General features: G+C 44.6%; 1 protein-coding gene across 2 annotated transcripts in view; it reads left to right on the plus strand.

Moving 5' to 3' along the window:
• LOC138761507 (breakpoint cluster region protein) overlaps window positions 1-18,267 on the plus strand; it is a 294,540-nt gene that overhangs the window by 84,067 nt on the left and 192,206 nt on the right. For both annotated transcript variants that reach the window (XR_011356352.1, XM_069933745.1), the window contains exons 3-4: window positions 426-530; window positions 9,611-9,796. Coding sequence is in view for 1 of the 2 variants with exons in the window: in XM_069933745.1 (XP_069789846.1) it covers window positions 426-530; window positions 9,611-9,796 (291 nt within the window). In the remaining variant the exon portion in view is untranslated. The remainder of the gene's footprint in view (window positions 1-425; window positions 531-9,610; window positions 9,797-18,267) is intronic.

Below are 18,267 nucleotides of genomic sequence, written 5' to 3' on the forward strand. Positions count from 1 at the left end.
TAATCAGATAATGAAGCAATACACTTGAATACACATTAAACCTCCATTGATCACCATTAATACATCAGTTGCAGGAATTTCTGGTCAGGATTTGGAGATCCTGATGGATTTTTCACTCTCAAAAGCAAGATGGTACTAAATGTGGCACATGTAAGGGCAACCAGCAAAACAAAGGCTGCTCAATTTGTTAACCAGTTTTATCATGTGTAGCGAGATTAAAATGTGGCCGTCATGTTTAACACAAGAAACATTTGGCAACGGGAGCAATCAAATCACCCAGTTAGCCCCTACAAAAATGTTTTAAAATATATTTGTTGTGGAATTTTATTAAGTTATAACATTGGCTGAAACAAACTGACTTTGTGGTTTAAATTCTCTGTATTTCCATTCACCAATTGAAATTTGATATTTCTATTTTCTTCCAGAGTGAACCTGATTTGGAGAAAGGATTGGAGATGCGAAAATTGGTTCTGTCTGGAATCCTTGCCAGTGAGGAAACATACTTGAACCACTTAGAGGCTCTTTTATTGGTATGTATGAGTGCCCTTTCTCTAAACAAATCCAATTAATTTATACCACAACATTGGAATAGAAAATAGGACAAGCTTGATGGAAAGAGGCAGAAGACTTAGTCAAAATGGTTTCTTGAGCTCCACTATTCAAGGTTGATCAGATTGTTCACTTCATATCCATTATCATCCCCATAGTCCTCAGCATTTAATTTCCAAAATCTGTCTCAGCCTTTAATATACATTGCTATGGCACCTCCATCTCCCCAAGGTAGAGAATTTGAACAGTTCAAATTTCTTTGAGATAAAGGGTTTTTTATGATGGTCTTTGTCTTGAGACTATGTATCCTCACAGCATCCACTCTGTCAAAATCCTTCAGAATCCTTTTCCCTTCACATTGATTTTGGAGGATGTGGGCTTCTCTGACAACTAGGTAGTCAGAAGCTGCCTTTCTGAATTCCTGTAATCCTGGTGATGACAGTGCCAAAACTCTACTCTTGTACAAAGTTCCATGATTGAATGTCAAGTGCAGTATAACTGTTGTTTTGGAAGTGTGTATGATGATTCCACCTATAGTTAGAATTTGTTTAAAGAGAAATCTGGCAGATTCATCATATCTTATTTTGCTTGTCATCACTTTATTTTGTGTGTAAGTATTTGATGGCTGGATTTTAATGCTAAAAATGTTTTTGATTAACACTTCAATAAGCACAAATGTTCACTGTAAATGTAAACACTTATCATCCCCATTGTGGAATATATCAATGTACACTAGAAGTCTGAATATCTGAACTGCTCAGTCAGGATTTGAGGATTTTCTGGATTCTCAGGCAGTATTTTTAAAATTCAAATTTAAGGAGGAATAAAGAAAAGATGAACAGGTAAATTTTGATAGTTTATTCATGAGCAAATACAACATGCTTCATTTATCAAAATGAGCGGTTTTAAGTCAACACTTAACAAAAATATCAACTTTTTTTTTGCTTGTTTCCACTGTGCATCTGCAGCGCTTATGCATGTACACAAGTATACAAAAGCCCACTAAATTTTAAAAAGTTTGAGAGTTTTTGAAAAGTTGTGATTCTTGGTTGGTCTGGATTTCTGGTGTATCCAGGTTCAGAGCCAATGATGCACCACAGGGTTTGGTGCTGGGAGCTTTATAGTTTGTAATATGTATAACCGCTAGTGTAGTGATTAGTGCAGTGCTATAAAGTGCCAGAGTCCTGGGTACAAATCCTGTGCTGTCTGTAGGTTTGTGCGTTCTCCCAGTAGCTGCGTTGGTTTTCTCAGTCCAGTTTCCTCCTGTGTTTCAAAGGTGTGCAGGGTGAGTAGGTTAAGCGGTCACATGGGTATAGTTTGGGCTAGAAGGGTCAGTTACAATGCTGTATCTCGGAATTAAATTATAAATGAATTGGGTGTGAATGTAGCTATGCAATTCATAGATTTTCAGACAACATAAAAATGGGTAGACGTGGATGTCTGATGCTACAGCAGAAGATGGATCAGCTAGAAAGTTGAGCAGAGTGGTGCTAGATGCTGTTTAATCCAGACAAGTGTGAGGTAATATATTTTGAGAAGTCAAATTATGGTCAATATACAAAGTAAGCGACAGTGATGGTACCGAGGGACCTTGTAGAGTAGGTCTATTGTTTGCTCCAATTAGCAAAGCGGATGGATTGGTATACTTGCCTTTGAGGGTTGAGGCATTGAATTGTAAGAGTTGAGAGGCCATATTGTAGCCACGTTGGATCTTTCTGTTTGCCAACTACAGGAAGGAAGTGAGAGGAACAGAGAGGGTGCAGAAGAGAATCGCCCAGAGTTTGCCTGGAATGGAAGACTGTAGTTAAAATGGGAGTTAAATAGGCTGGGCTATTCTCACTGAAACCTAGGAGGCTGATGAGTTTATAGAGGTTAATAAAATTGAGGGCCTAGATAGGATAGATAGAACTTTCTTCCACTTACCTTAAACTGATGTTCTCTGGTATTTACTCTTGTTATCCCAGGAAAAAGGTGCGGATTGTCCATAGTATCTGAGCCGTTTTATACTTCTAATAGGTCATCTCTCGACCTTCGTCACTCCAAAAGCCTTAGCTCTGTCAATCTTGCTTCATAAATTCTTGAATCCAGGCAACATCCTGGTAAATCTCTATTGCATCCTCTCCTCTATCTACATCCTTCCTGTAACAAGGGGACCAACGATATTGACGTGCGAGTGGTTGAAGCACCTGTCTGTCAGGGGAAACGACTGGAGTGGGGCTTTGACGTGCCTCTAAATCTTGGAGGTCTGGCAGTGTATGCAAATTCTGGCCCAGTGGGCAACCTGTTTACTGACCAGCTGCGTCATAGCACTTACGAATGCGGGCACTAAGCCATAAGGCGTTGAACGTGCATCACCTCCAAATCACCGGTACAATGGGTCTTGCTGCCTGGTGGATATGTTGCAGAAAAGCAAAAACCTGGAAGGTCCAGACCTCATGTCCTCCAGTTTGAGCCCTGAAATGGCGGAACGATCTCAGTGTCCTGTTGTTGTGTTGCTGCCACAGCGGTGTAGTCAATCCCAGGTGTGAAAGAGCTGATCGATTGAATGGAAGTACGAAAGAGTGTTTCTGACACGAGATTATCCTTATCTGCACTGTGCCTGATGACAGTGGTGTATTCTGAGATGCAGGAGAGATGCCTCTGTTGTCTTGCGGACCATGGATCTGACCTCTTAGCAAAGGTGACTGTCAGAGGCTTGTGGTCTGTGAAAATGGTGTAATCCCTCCCTTCCATGAAGTACTGGAAATGGCAGATAAAGGGCCAAGCATTCTCGGTCCAAACTCGTGTATTTCTGCTCCAGTGGCCTCAACTGCCAACTGAAAAAGGCAAGTGGCTTCCAACTCCTGTCGACTAGCTGCTTCAGGACACCTCCTATGGCCATGTTTGACACATCAATTGTGAGAGCCGTGGGCACATTGACTTGTAGGTGCATGATCATTGGCCAGCGCATCTTTCACTTTGTCAAAGGCTGCAGTTGCCTCCTCATTCCACTCCAGGTCCTTGGGCTGGCTGGCTGGTTTGAAGAACAGCTGCATGATCCTGGCTGCCACTGGTTGAAAGTAATGGTCGAAATTTACTATGCCTACAAATTCATGCAGCCCTTTAACTGTGGAAGGCCAGGCGAACCTTCATATAGCTTTCACCTTGGAAGGAAGCAGCACTGCCCATGCTGGTTAATGCGGTGCCTGAGGAAATCGAGGGTTGTAAGCCTGAACTGGCATTCAGCAGGATTAACAGCTAAGGCGCTGGCAGAGCTGGCGCAGGTGCATGCTTTGCTCCTGTCAGGGGTGGCTGGCAATAAGAATATCATCCAGATCGATGAACACGAAACACAAGCCGCAACCTACCGAGTCCATTAGCCTCTGGAAGGTTTGCGCTGCATTCTTTAACCCAAAAGGCATATGCAGGAATTCAGACAGCCCAAAATAGTGATGAGCGCCATTTTTGGGACGTTGTCAGGTGCATCATGATCTGATGGTATCCCCTAACCAGATCACTTTTCAAACAGATCTTCACACTGTGAAGATTGGTGGTGAAATCCTGGATAAAGGGAACCAAGTGACCGCCATCGTGATGTTGTTGATAATCATCACAAGGTCCCCAGCTACCAGATGTGCATGGGGATGCCCATGGACTGTCGGAGCATTGTACTATCCCCATTTCCTCCATCTTGTGGAACTCCTCCTTGGCAAGCTGCAGCTCGTCAGGAGGCAGCCTGCAGGCCTGGACATATAGAGGAGGTCCCCTCTGTGGGGATGTGGTGCTGGCCGCCATGCTTCGGCATAGCTGAGGAGAATTCGGTGGTGACTATGCTTGGAAACTCTCTTAAGATCTTGGCGTAAGCATTGTGAGAGAAAGTTACCTAGGTGAGGTGCCAGTAGAATGACCTGGCATAGGGCGATGGACTGCAAAGTCTTAGAGTTCACTAAGCGCCTCTCTTTCAGGTCCACGAGGAGGCATTGGGGTCGAAGGAAGTCTGTATCCAGCAGGGGTTGCGATATATCTGTCAGTGTGATGATCCTTTTAAACTGGCAGTCCAAATTCCAGAAGGATGGTCCACACTTTGTATGTTTGGATATTGCTGCTGTTAGCCTCAACGAGGCAAGGCCCGATCTTTCCAGCACGAATGTCCTGGCTTGTGGGAGGCAATACGTTGTTGATCCCTGCTCCCATGTCAACCAGGAAATGCCAACCTGAATGCTAGTTCCAAAAATAGATCAGGCTGTCTCTGCAGCCGACTGTCGTAGCCATCAATGATGGCCGGCCAAGATGCGACCAAGGTGGTCGGCAGTGGCTGGCAGCAGAACACCAGTGCTGGTGGTAGTAGCACCACCGTTCCTTCTACGGCACTGGAACAGTACTAGCACCCTAGCATGATGCAGCAACCTGGTTGATGGCTGCTCTGCCATATTGATTGGCTCCTGACGAAGCAACGTAGTCAATGGTAGGTACACCATGTTGCTTAGCCTTCCATAGGGCATCAGCTCAGGCAGCTAACCTGCAAGGGTCTCCGAAGTTGCCATTGGCCAGGAACAGGTGAATGTCCTCCGGCATCTGTTCTAGGAATATCTGCTCAAACAGCAGGCAGGGTCTGTGATGTCCATCAGGGCCAGCATGTCACTCTTGAGGGTGGTGTTTGGTCGCCAAGGCTGTCCTTATGCAGCAGCCTCGCTGCTCGCTCGTGGCGGGGGAGCCTGCAAGTGTGTATGAGGAGTGTTGTGAGTGTCTCATACCTGTCTTTGATGGGGGGCTGCTGCAGGAAATGGACAATCCTGCCAGCGGTCTCCTGGTCTAGAGAACTAACCACGTAATAATATTTTGTGGCAGCGGCGATGATTGATTTGCCTAACATGAAATTGAGCCTCAGCCTGCTGGGACCAGACAACAGGCTATGAGGCCATGAGGTCTAAATTTGCCGATTTAGGCTTTCTGGGTCACCAGGTGTAGTGAACAAAGATACAGTAGTCAATGTGAGTCCGTTTAAATGATTTTACTGAAACTCCCATGTGAGCTTATAAGCATAACCCCCAGGACCATTGTGACATCAGCCTGGAGGGCTGGCAGTGCTCCCAGTGTCTTGGGGCTCTCAGCCCTGAGTGAGCCTGCACTTCGGTGAATCGGCGCAGCCTGCTACACAGCTGAATTTCCATGGCTTCATGACTTTCTGGATGAGCCTACCTCACTGAAATCCACACATACCACATCCACTGCCCTACCTTCATTTATCACCTCTTCAAAAAAATTCAGTTAGGCTCATGAAGCACAAACTTCTCACAGCCTTGCTTACTAAGACTATACTCTAAATACACCAAAATCCTGTCCCTGAGGACCCTCCAACAATTTGCCCACTACTGTCGTAACTCTCTCGGGTCTACAATTCCCAGGATTCTCCCTATTGACTTTCTTGATCTATATTTGGCATACTCTAATCCTTTGGTGCCACTCCTGTCAGGGATCATCTTCAACATCCCAGCAATCTCTTCCCTTGTTCCATGGTGATGATAACATGAGATATATTCCGCATGGCCCCAGGGACTTACCTATCCAAATGTTTTTCAGATGCTCCAATACTATCGCTTTGTTGAACTTGATTAGCTTGTTCTATGGTGACCTTACATTCATCAAGGTCCCCTTTCCTGATGAACACTGAAGCAAAGTATTCATTGAGGAGTTCATCTGTCTTTTCTGCCTCCAGGAACATTTCTCCTTTATCCCAGAACAGTACTACCCTCACTTTAGTCATCCTCCTGTTCTTTATGTTCATATAGAATACAGGGGCCTAACCTTTTATCTGGGATTGTCGTGGCTGAACACTTGGAATCATTCAGATTTTGGAATCATTTTGATTTCTGTCCCTTTAAGCCCACCTGAGTCACGCTGTTGTCTCCACCCCCACCCCCCTCACAAGTCATGCTGCCATCTCTCTCTCCCCCCTCATCTGGCCGAGACGTGCTGCCTCTCTTTCTCTTTTTTGCCCATCTCCCGCTGTATCAGCGTCAGGAGAATGGCCCCCTTCTTGGTTCCCCTGCGTTGGCACTGGTACAGCAGTTTCAACTGTATGGGGATTATGGGGAGTGATGATGGCCATTGAACTGCTGCCTCCAGACCAACTGAAAGCACTGCAACGCTGTATGGGCGTCAGTATAAGCGATTCTGAGGCACTTATAAAGTAATGACAGGATACACTGGAGTTGAGCAAGGGTCGCGTTGGGTCATTTTTGGTGCCATACTCCATCTTTGATGAGCAGATGTTATCTACCAAAGAAAGTGCCAGGTTTTGGAGTTTGCCGGTTTTCAGAATTTCGGAAAAAAGAATATGTCCCCTTTTCACTCTCATGTCCCTTCTTAAGTTCATAATTATCAAGAGCCTTGTCTAATTTTTGCTTCCTAAACCTGACATATGTTTTCTTCTTTCTCTTGAATAAATGTTCTACCGTTTTTGTCAACCAGGGTTCCTATACCCTACCATCCTTTACCCATCACAGTGGAACAAACCTATCCAGAAAAAGGTATTTTGCAGTTAATGATATTACCAAATTTAGCCTTGCAGGTGATAATGGTGTGCAAGACCTGCCACAGCTGCTAAATGTCCATCTAAACCTTCTTCTTAGTCTGAAATTGTCTTTTTGCATTGGTAATGCAGTGAATACATGGTTAATGGCAGGATCTTTAACAATGTGGAAGAACAGATGGACCTTGGAGTCCAAATCCATAGATCTCTCAAGGTTGCCGCACTGGTTGACAGGGTAGTTAAAAAGGCTTATGGTATGCTGGCCTTCATTAGTCGGGGATCAAGTTTGAGTCATGAGATAATGTTGTAGCTCTATAAAACTCTGGTTAGACCACATTTCTGGTAAACTAATGGATGTAAGAGCTTTGGAGCAAAGGCGATTTACAAGGGTTGCTGAGATTGGAGAATACGTCTTATGGGATAAGTTTAACAGAGGCTTTTTTCTTTGGAGTGAAGAAAGATGAGAGGTGATAGAGGTCAACAAGATTATGAGAGGCATTGATAGGGTGGACCACCAGCATCTTTTTCATGGGGCGACAGTAACAAATAGCATAGGATATCTGTGTTAGGTGCAGGGTAGAAAGTTTAGGGAAAATGTTGGGAGTAAGGTTTTTTTAAATGAGTAGTGGGTGCAAAACGGTCAACCAGTTTACCTATCTCGGCTGCACCATTTCATCAGATGCAAGGATCGACAATAAGATAGACAACAGACTCGCCAAGGCAAATAGCGCCTTTGGAAGACTACACAAAAGAGTCTGGAAAAACAACCAACTGAAAAACCTCACAAAGATAAGCGTATACAGAGCCGTTGTCATACCCACACTCCTGTTCGGCTCCGAATCATGGGTCCTCTACCGGCATCACCTACGGCTCCTAGAACGCTTCCACCAGCGTTGTCTCCGCTCCATCCTCAACATCCATTGGAGCGCTTTCATCCCTAACGCCGAAGTACTCGAGATGGCAGAGGTTGACAGCATCGAGTCCACGCTGCTGAAGATCCAGCTGCGCTGGATGGGTCACGTCTCCAGAATGGAGGACCATCGCCTTCCCAAGATCGTGTTATATGGCGAGCTCTCCACTGGCCACTGTGACAGAGGTGCACCGAAGAAAAGGTACAAGGATTGCCTAAAGAAATCTCTTGGTGCCTGCCACATTGACCACCGCCAGTGGGCTGATATTGCCTCAAACCGTGCATCTTGGCGCCTCACAGTTTGGCGGGCAGCAACCTCCTTTGAAGAAGACCGCAGAGCCCACCTCACTGACAAAAGGCAAAGGAGGAAAAACCCAACACCCAACCCCAACCAACCAATTTTCCCCTGCAGCCGCTGCAACCGTGTCTGCCTGTCCCGCATCGGACTTGTCAGACACAAACGAGCCTGCAGCTGACGTGGACTTTTACCCCCTCCATAAATCTTCGTCCGCGAAGCCAAGCCAAAGAAGAAAAGTGGGTGCCTGGAATGCATTGCTGGGAGTAGTGGTGGAGGCTGGTACAATAGGGACATTTAAAAGACTCTTAGTCAGGGACATGGATGCAAGAAAAATGGAGGGTTATGGGTGTGAGATAGGGAAGGTTGAAATTGCTGAGGAGGTTTATATAGGTTGGCACAACATTGTGGGCCGAGGGGCCTGTACTGTGCTGTAATGTTCTATGTAGCACCATGCAAGTGGTCCCTAAACCTATTTCACTTTCTGCTCTGCATTTTCCTGAGAACATCTGTTCTAAATTAATAGTTCCAATTTCCTATGTAATCAGCCCTCCCCAATTAAATACTTTCCCATGCTGTCTGCTCCTATTCTTGTCCATAGCAATGCTAAAGGCCGTGGAGTTGTGGTCACTGTCTCAAAAATGCTCCCCCATTGAGTGGTCTGTCACCTGACCAAGTTCTTTGCCCAGTACTAGATCCAGTATGGTCTCTCCTTTAGTTGTGTCAGGACACGCCTGACAAATTTTATATCTAGTGCGACATACCAGGAATTTGGAAATGGAATTTGCTCATGTAATTCTGTTTTTTCACCTTTTTCTTGCTTTGACTTGTTAATTTCTAGAATTCCATTGTTCACTTTTGCACTCAGCAAACATCTGACCATTTACAGTCCTTTTGCCTTCCATGACAAAACTTAATGTCAAAATCTCCATTAGCAAGCTTTTTCCCATTTTGAACTTATCTTGTCACACCCTTCCTATCTCCAGTATTATTAGTGGAGCCTTTTACAACTATTGCCTTACTTTCTTTCATTCCTATTCCAGTGACCTCTGGCTGTTGATCTCTCTCCATCTGTGAAAGCTCCCCTAAATTTTGATGGTTTGTTTGAAATTTGAAATAATTAAAAGCAATATTGGTGGAAGTTCAAAAATAAAAAGATCAATATCAGAACATGAAAAGATAATCACAGTCCAAGAGAATTGTGCATGCAATTATGTGAATTGAATGACCTTTTTGATCACAGTTACTGCTGTCTGTGTCCTGCAAGGTGACATTATAATGTTTTTCATTTTTGGTAAACCTTGTATTTGTATCAGAGCCTTCATATTATTCCTTTATCTTGTAGCCTATGAAGCCACTTAAAGCAGCTGCCACAACATCTCAACCAGTTCTCACCAACCAACAAATAGAGACCATATTCTTCAAGGTTTCTGAGCTTCATGAGATACACAAAGAGTTTTATGATGGCTTGTTTCCCCGAGTTCAGCAGTGGAGTTATCATCAGTGTGTTGGAGATCTCTTTCAAAAACTGGTAAACTTTGTTATCCTCAACTGTAATATTGTTTTAGAGATCTGTTCCTAATTAATAGTTCCAGTTTCCTGTGTAATCCCATCAAAATCAGCCCTCCCCAATTAAATACTTTCCCATGCCGTCTGCATGGGAAAGTTATCCCAATTGGTTTTGTGTACATTACCATTCAGTTCATTCCTCAAGCATCTTCAACAAATTTATAGAGAAATGTGCTGGAGGTTAAAAGAGTGTAATTGGGCAGCATGGGTTTGTGAGCCAAAAGGGCCTGTTACTGTGCTGTATGTCTAAATTTAAAAATGTAGCATTTAAAATGTAGATTTAAAAATTTAGAATTGACCTATATTTTAACACTTGTGGAGCTTTGTGCTGTTTGATGAGGATTGGAAATATGTACAGGTGAGCACTTTCTAATAGGACACAAAAGCTGTAGATGCAGAAATTTTGTGCAAACAAAGAATGGTTGGAGGAACTCGGTAAACCAGACAGCATCCATGGGTAGAAATGGTTAGTCAATGTTTTTGGTATGAACCCTTTAACAAGACTAGCCATTGTCCAGTATATAATATTTTCTAATGTCCATGTTAGATTAAATGAGGCAATATGTTAGGCCTTATTAAGTCCCTAAGACAGTGGAGGGGATCAGGTCATTTGGCCTGTCGTGTCAGTCCCGCTATTCCATCATGGCTGATTTTCTGCCCTTTTCAACCATACTTTTGTGCCTGGTCCCGGTCACCCTTTCTAATCAAGAACTTTAAATATACCCAATGACTTAACCTCCACGGCCATCTGTGGCAATGAATTGCACAGATTTGCCAACCGCTGGTAAAGAAATTCCTCCTCATCTCGGTACGAAAGGGATGTTGAATTCTGAGGCTGTATTCGATATATTTCAATGAAATCACCCTCCCACCAAAAATTTTTTTTTTCTAAACTCCACTGAGTACAGTCCCAGAGCCATCAGTGCTCCTCATATGATGACCCTTTCATTCCAGGGATCATTCTTGTGAGTCTCTTCTGGACACTCTCCAATGCCAAGATAAGTAGCCCAAAACCACGAACAATGCACAGTATGGAGAAGCAGGGTTTATTAAAGATAGCTAGCATGGATTTGTGAGGCACAGGTCATGCCTCATGAGCCTAATTGAATTTTTTGAGGAGGTGACAAAGCAAATTGAAGGTAGAGCAGTGGATTCATGGAAACCTGGCTATTTGGAATTGGAATTGACATGCACACAGAAGACAGAATAGGTAGTAGACAGATTACATTCTGATTGGCGTTGGGGACCAGTGGTGTTCAGAAGGATATGTTCTGGGACCCCTGCTCTTTATGATTTTTATAATTGATTTGTACAAGGAAGGCTTAGTTGGTTTATAGATGACACGATGGTTAAAGTTGTGGATATGCAGAAACTTGTTGTAGGTTACAATAAAATGGCAGCACTACCATTGGTACCGACCCAGGAGAGCAGGGAACAGACACAGTGCTTTGCTGCAGGGCCCTACTGGCTAGTTCTAACTCTGTACAGGCTTTAAATGGCCTGCTAAAAATGCTGCAATGATGGAGTTCAAGATGATGGAGCTTGTGCTAGACAGCGTACCATGAGGGGTTGCAGATTCTGAGGGAGCAGCAGACTGGTGCGGGACACCAAAAATAGGGAGAACACATTCTGTTGAGAAGGAGAAGCATGGGAGATGAACATACAGAACAGTGACCAACAAAGTGGAACAGTGAGGGGCCCAGTGGCTAAAGGACCCACAAAGACTGTAACTTGCGGTGGGTGGACTTGCACGGGCTGTGGGCTACTGAAGACTGGATCCAGGGGACCAGGTATTGGAACTAGTCTTGGAAGGGACTCTCTTTTGTTTCTTTCTCCTGTTGTTCCAGGCGCTGGGCAATGCTCCTGGCCTGATAGCAGACAAAAGTTGAAGTATACCATGTACTTTAGATTTTCGATGTTTTATTACGCTACAGTAAAAGAAAAGTTTGATATTGACTGGATGCAGATTTGTGTGGAGAGGTGGCAAATGGAGTTCAATCTGGAAATGTGAACTGGAGCACTTTGGAAGGTTGAACTTGAAGGTGGAGTTTGTGGTTAATTACTTTTTTTGCAGTGTGGAAGACAGGGATGTAGGGTGGTGAAGGTGTATGGTTTACAGGCCTTAATTAGTCGGGGGATTGAGTTCAAGAGCTGCAAGCTAATGTTGCAGCTCCATAAAATTCAAGTAGACCACACTTAGAGTGTTGCATTCAGTTTAGCCTTATTGTGGGAAGAATTTGGAAGTTTTAGGAAGAGTGCAGAAGAGATTTATTTGGATACTATCTGGATTAGAGAACATGTCTTGTGAGGAAGATTTGAGTGAGCACGGGCTATTCTCTTTGGAGCGATGGAGGATGAGAGGCAACTTAATCGAGTCAAAGATATTGGCAATGGCCAATACCAGAGGACATCCGTTTAAACTGAATGAAGGGAAGTTCAGGGGAGATGGCAGAGGCAGGTTCTTTTGCAGAGTGGTGGGTGCCTGGGGTGGTGGTGGAGGCATATGCAATGGGGACATTTAAAAGTCTGTTTGATTGACAGATGGATATAAGAAAATGGTGGGTTATGGGTAGTGAAGGAGGGAAGAGTTAGATTGATTGTGAAATAGGTTTAAGTAGGTAGGAACAATGTTATGGGCCAAAGAGCCTGTGCTATGCTGGACTTTTCCATGTTCTATTTCCTTTACCTTTCAGTCTTCACTTCTTAATTGTTGAGTGCCCTTGAATAGTAAATTCCAAATCCTGGTCACTCTGGAGCCATGTCTCAGTCATCGTAATTGGGTCATGTCAAAACCATTAACAACTATCACTCCTGTTGATTCATCCACCTGACTGAAAATGCTCATTGCATTGAGACGCAGAATCTCTGGGCTATTTTTTAAACTATCCATTGTCTTTTTAGGATTCGGCTGCAGGGTGGCCCTTTCTTGTCTCTTGCTTTGTATTTTACTTTTGCCAACTTACTTTTCCTTTTTCTTACTGTTGTTTTTCTTTTAGTCTGAATGGAAATTAGTGTCTGTGAAAAATGCATGCTGTCAAGGGGAATATGTCAACTCCACACCATAACTGTGTCCACTAATTCTCATTGATTATGGACTGACATTTATTGCTAGTGGAGAATATTTATGTTCTCAAGTAAATACCCTGAAGAATAATCATTCAGTTATTATCATGAGAGTTTTAATACCCTAAATTCGTTGTTGCATTGTTTGTCGCATTACCAGGGTCAGTGAAGTTCTTATCACAGTCTTAGTATTATCAGGAGATTTTTTTTGTACCCTTTGTACATATAAAAGATCCCTGGAAATTTGCACCTGTCATCCTATCTGATGCTTTTTTTTCATCCATTGACTCCAATTTTAAGTCATTAATGCAGTCAACCAGTTTGTCAATTAAAACATGTGTTCCTTTTATCAGAATGTGTGCTGGATTCCCCTTGTCCAATTGGTTTTATTTCAAGTAAATTTATCCAATTGCACAACCTACTTTTTGCACTTGCTAAATATTAATTAAAGAGAGGCCAACTTCTGGTGTTTTCGTTTAAAGTTTTCATGCTCGGGTTTCCCTTCGTTGACTGCTAACCTGTAGGTTTTGGGTACATTCCTCACTTGCAATTTGAATGAAAGGCGCAGCCATTTTCTCTTGAGAAAATTGATTATCTTCAACAGAAGAGGAAACTCTCCAGTGCTGTTAGTTCATCTGCTGACGGTGGTCAATCAGTTTTTCCTAAATGTTGTGAACATTCCTTTGACCAAGTTTTGAAATGTGTCATAACTGATGGAAATATTTTTTCTCTGTGAACATCCTTCAAAACAATTTTGTGTGGGTGTATCTAAAGGAGACCAGAAAATAATCATATTCTCTTCATCCAAATGGAAGAATCGCTGACTGGAAATATGAAGTGCAATGTCACTGGAATATTGGCAAAGAATCTGAAAAGAGAAGATCAAAGGAGATGACATTTATTAAATTCTAAGCCACATGCATATTATAAAATGGATACTGGAGCTCATCTCTAGAGCAGCCATTCTCAACCTTTTTTTAGTTCAAAGTTTATGGGCCCCCTTTCACTGTGGAGTAGTCGTTTGCTTGGTTTCTTCTGTACTACCAACTACATAAAAACATTTTAAGATTTCAGTCCATGGCACACAACACCACCCCCCCCTCCGCCCCCTTAAATGTGCTGTGGCCTGCAGGAGAGGGGTGGAGGCTATATGCCCCCTATTGAGAATGACGGCTCGAGATCAGTGGCAAAAACTGAAAATACACACAACATACAAATGTAGTGAATATGCTTGATCCATTTCTGATGTTACATTTTCATTGCAACAAAGTTATCAATGTGGATGGAGAACTTGTTTTTAATTTTAACTCTAACTGTGAACTAGCTTATTCCAAATCAGGCAAATTTTTGGAAAACTGGAGGGTGGTTAATGTTGCCCCATTAGTTAAGCAGAGCAGCAAAGAAGACCCATAGAGCTACAGGCCTGTGAGCCTGATATTAATTGTAGGAAAGTTATTGGAGGAGATTCTGAGGGACAGGATCTACCAGCATTTGGATAGTCATGGACTGATTAGAGGTAGTTAGCATGGCTTTGTGTGTGTGCGGGAGTGGGGGGGTGAGTAGATGTTCTCTATATGAACTTTGGAAGGTCATCATGGCAGGCTGGTATGGAACATTAGATCGATCACACAGGATCTAAGGTGGCAGTGGAGGGTTACTTCTCTGATTTAGAGATCTGAGACCAGTGATGTGCCTCAAAGTTCAGTGCTAAGTCCTCTTTTGTTTGTGGTCTATATTAATGATTTGGATGGCAATGTAGATACATTGGTTAGCAAGTTTGCAAATAACACTTGCTCTCAGTCTGTATTTGCTGGTATAATGAACTATAAGGAAGGATATTTAGGTTTACAACCGGATCTAGATCAGTTGGGAAGGTGGGCCAAAGAGTGGCAAATGGAATTGAACTCCCAAGTGTGAGGTTAGATAGGACTTGCAGATTAAATGGTGGAGCCCTGGAGAGTGTTGAAGAACCGAGAGACCTAGGAGTACAGGCACCTCGTTCCATGAAAGTGATGGCTCACAGAAAATGATGTTTGGCACACTGTCCTTCATTGACCTGGTTATTAAGTTCAAAAGTTGAGACCTTTTGATACAACTAATACAGTTTGTTGGTGCATACTATGTGCAGTTCTGGTCATCCAGCTGCAGGACAGACATCAAGAAATTAGAAAGTGAACAGAAGGGATCCACCATATTACTGAGGATTTGAGTTAAATGGAAAGGTTGGATAAGCTTGGCCTGAAGTGTCTGAGAATGAGGAGTGACCTTATGGAGGATTATAACAGCATGAGGGGCATGGATAAAGTGAATGCTTGGGCGTCGAGGAGGAGGTGTGTTGGCTAAGCGACGGGGTGGTAAGTACATAAAGTAAACTTTCCAGTCAGGGCCCTAGTCGGGCGATGAGGTCAAGGAGGTGGTGCGTTGGCTGAGCAACGGGGGTGATAAGTACATAAAGTAAACTTACTGGTCAGGTTTAATTGGTAAGGGACCAATAAAAGGAGGGGAGGGACAAAGAGCGGCCCAGCGAGAGAGTGGCTCAGCAAAGGAGTGGGATTTCCAGGCTTTCAGAGCCATGCCTATGGGGTTAGTGGTCTTGTAGCGACTACTCTGGGAGAGCCAAATGAATACACATACGCAGATTTAGACAGCAAAGACTGTTTATTCGAGTTTGCTTCCTCCTTTTGTATCCCTCCTGGTCCGGACTCCACGAGACTGGGAGTGATGTCACTACGTGCTTGCCACTAATCTGCAGGGCTGGTGTGTTTAAAGTAAACACGATGGGAGCCCCGAACCCTCTAGAAAGAGGCACAATGGTCCAGTGTGCCTCTACTCGGCTTGCAGTGCCGCATGCACACGGTTTCTTGCCCAGGTGAGTGAGCAACAACCCGACCTGCAGCTCCACGCGTCTGCTCAGCGAGCCGCGCCAGCAGCAACGGTTCACAATGCCGCGCTACGTGGCTGCTCAGCCCACTACATGGCCGCTTGGCCCGCTACACTACCACCCCCCAGCAATCATCACCGAAAACAGATGAATTGGCCAAACATGCCTTGGGCGGATGCCCTCGCCTCCTGGGCTGGGGGAAGTGAATAGGGGAAGTAGGGTCCACACGTGCTGGTTTGAGCCTGCCCACACTAAACGGGTATGAATGCCCCCAAATGTCCAAGAATGCACAACCCCATCCCTCTACCACACGGAAAGGGCAATCATAAGCCATTGCAGTGGTGTTCCTGGGCCTGTCTGCGTACAAACACAAAAGTCAGTGTCGAGAAGAGGTGGAGGCACATGCTGCTTGGGCGGAGGGGGGGGTGGGGGGTGGGGTTCTATACCAGTTGTTTGGAATGATTCTCGTTACTGCAACGCTGTGTCGAAGCTGCTGAAGCACCTCCAGGTCAGAGAAGCAGGAGTTGGATGAGAAATGAACATCACCCGGAACTGAGAGAACCAAACCATAAACCATCTCTGCGAATGATGCCGGCATGTTCTCCTTCAGGGTGATGCTCACACCCAGCAGAACCCAAGGCAACTCATCTATCCAATTGGGCCTGGATGGTCAGGCTTTGAGTGCGGACATGAGTTGTCAGTGGAAACATTCTATGAGACCATTGGACTGTGGGTGATACACTGTAGTGTGATGCAGTTGTGTGCCACAAATGCGAGCAAGGACAGTCCATAACGCAGAGGTGAATTACACTCCGCGGTTTGAAGTAATGTGTGTGGGAACTCCGAATCTCGAGATCCAATTGGCAACGAATGCTTTGCTTCACGTCTCAGTGTATTTAGTAGCCATGAGCTTGACAGTTGCTCTGATGGAGGGATGAGACAAGTTTTGAACTTCGACAAAAGGCCATCGATGGACTGTACAAGAACTGCGCCCACTGCTGTATCTGAGGCATCAGTGATGAGTTCCAAGACAGTGTTGGGATTAGGATGCGCGAGCATCGCTGCATTGGCCAAAGCATCTTTGGCAGTTGTGAACGCAAGCTCTGCCTCTGTGGTCGAAGTAACTTCCTTGACCTTTGTGGTGAGGAGCTGAAACAGTGGTCGAAGAATGTCAGCGGCTGCCAGAATGAACCAGTGATAGAAATTTACCATGCCCAAGAACTTCTGCAGTTCTTTAACCGTGATAGGCTTGGGAAAGGCACGTACTGCATCCACTTTGGTACAGAAGGTAAAGACATTTTCAGCTGTGATCTTGTGCCCCAGGAAATCGATGGTTGACTTGCCAAACTGGCATTTCGTAGAGTTGATGGTAAGTCCGAATTCAACCAGCTGTTGGAACAGGTGGTGATCTTGCTCATTTTGACTGGCGATGAAGATGTCATCTAGGTATATGTTCTTTCTTTTTTCTTTCTTTGGCTTGGCTTCGCGGACGAAGCCACGTCAGCTGCAGGCTCGTTTGTGGCTGACAAGTCTGATGCGGGACAGGCAGACACAGTTGCAGCGGTTGCAAGGGAAAATTGGTTGGTTGGGGTTGGGTGTTGGGTTTTTCCTCCTTTGACTTTTGACAGTGAGGTGGGCTCTGCGGTCTTCTTCAAAGGATGTTGCTGCCCGCCGAACTGTGAGGCGCCAAGATGTGCACGGTTTGAGGTGATATCAGCCCACTGGCGATGGTCAATGTGGCAGGCACCAAGAGATTTCTTTAGGCAGTCCTTGTACCTCTTCTTTGGTGCACCTCTGTCTCGGGGGCCAGTGGAGAGCTCGCCATATAACACGATCTTGGGAAGGCGCTGGTCCTCCATTCTGGAGATGTGACCTACCCAGCGCAGTTGGATCTTCAGCAGCGTGGATTCGATGCTGTCGGCCTCTGCCATCTTGAGTACTTCGATGTTGGAGATGAAGTCACTCCAATGAATGTTGAGGATGGAGCGGAGACAACGCTGGTGGAAGCGTTCTAGGAGCCGTAGATGATGCCAGTAATGGACCCATGATTCGGGGCTGAACAGGAGTGTGGGTATGACAACGGCTCTGTATACACTAATCTTTGTGAGGTTTTTCAGTTGGTTGTTTTTCCAGACTCTTTTGTGTAGACTTCCAAAGGCGCTATTTGCCTTGGCAAGTCTGTTTTCGATCTCGTTGTCGATCCTTGCATCCGATGAAATGGTGCAGCCGAGGTAGGTAAACTGGTTGACCGTTTTGAGTTTTGTGTGCCCGATGGAGATGGTAGTCATGGTGGGGAGCTGGCTGATGGAGGACCTCAGTTTTCTTCAGGCTAACTTCCAGGCCAAACATTTTGGCAGTTTCCGCAAAACAGGACGTCAAGCGCTGAAGAGCTGGCTCTGAATGGGCAACTAAAGCGGCATCGTCTGCAAAGATGATTGAATTCTAAATCCCTGCCCAAAGTGTCCAAAAGCCGCTGGAACGTTTGAGCT

The sequence above is a fragment of the Narcine bancroftii genome, chromosome 4, assembly GCF_036971445.1.
Source record: "Narcine bancroftii isolate sNarBan1 chromosome 4, sNarBan1.hap1, whole genome shotgun sequence".
Taxonomy (NCBI): domain Eukaryota; kingdom Metazoa; phylum Chordata; class Chondrichthyes; order Torpediniformes; family Narcinidae; genus Narcine; species Narcine bancroftii.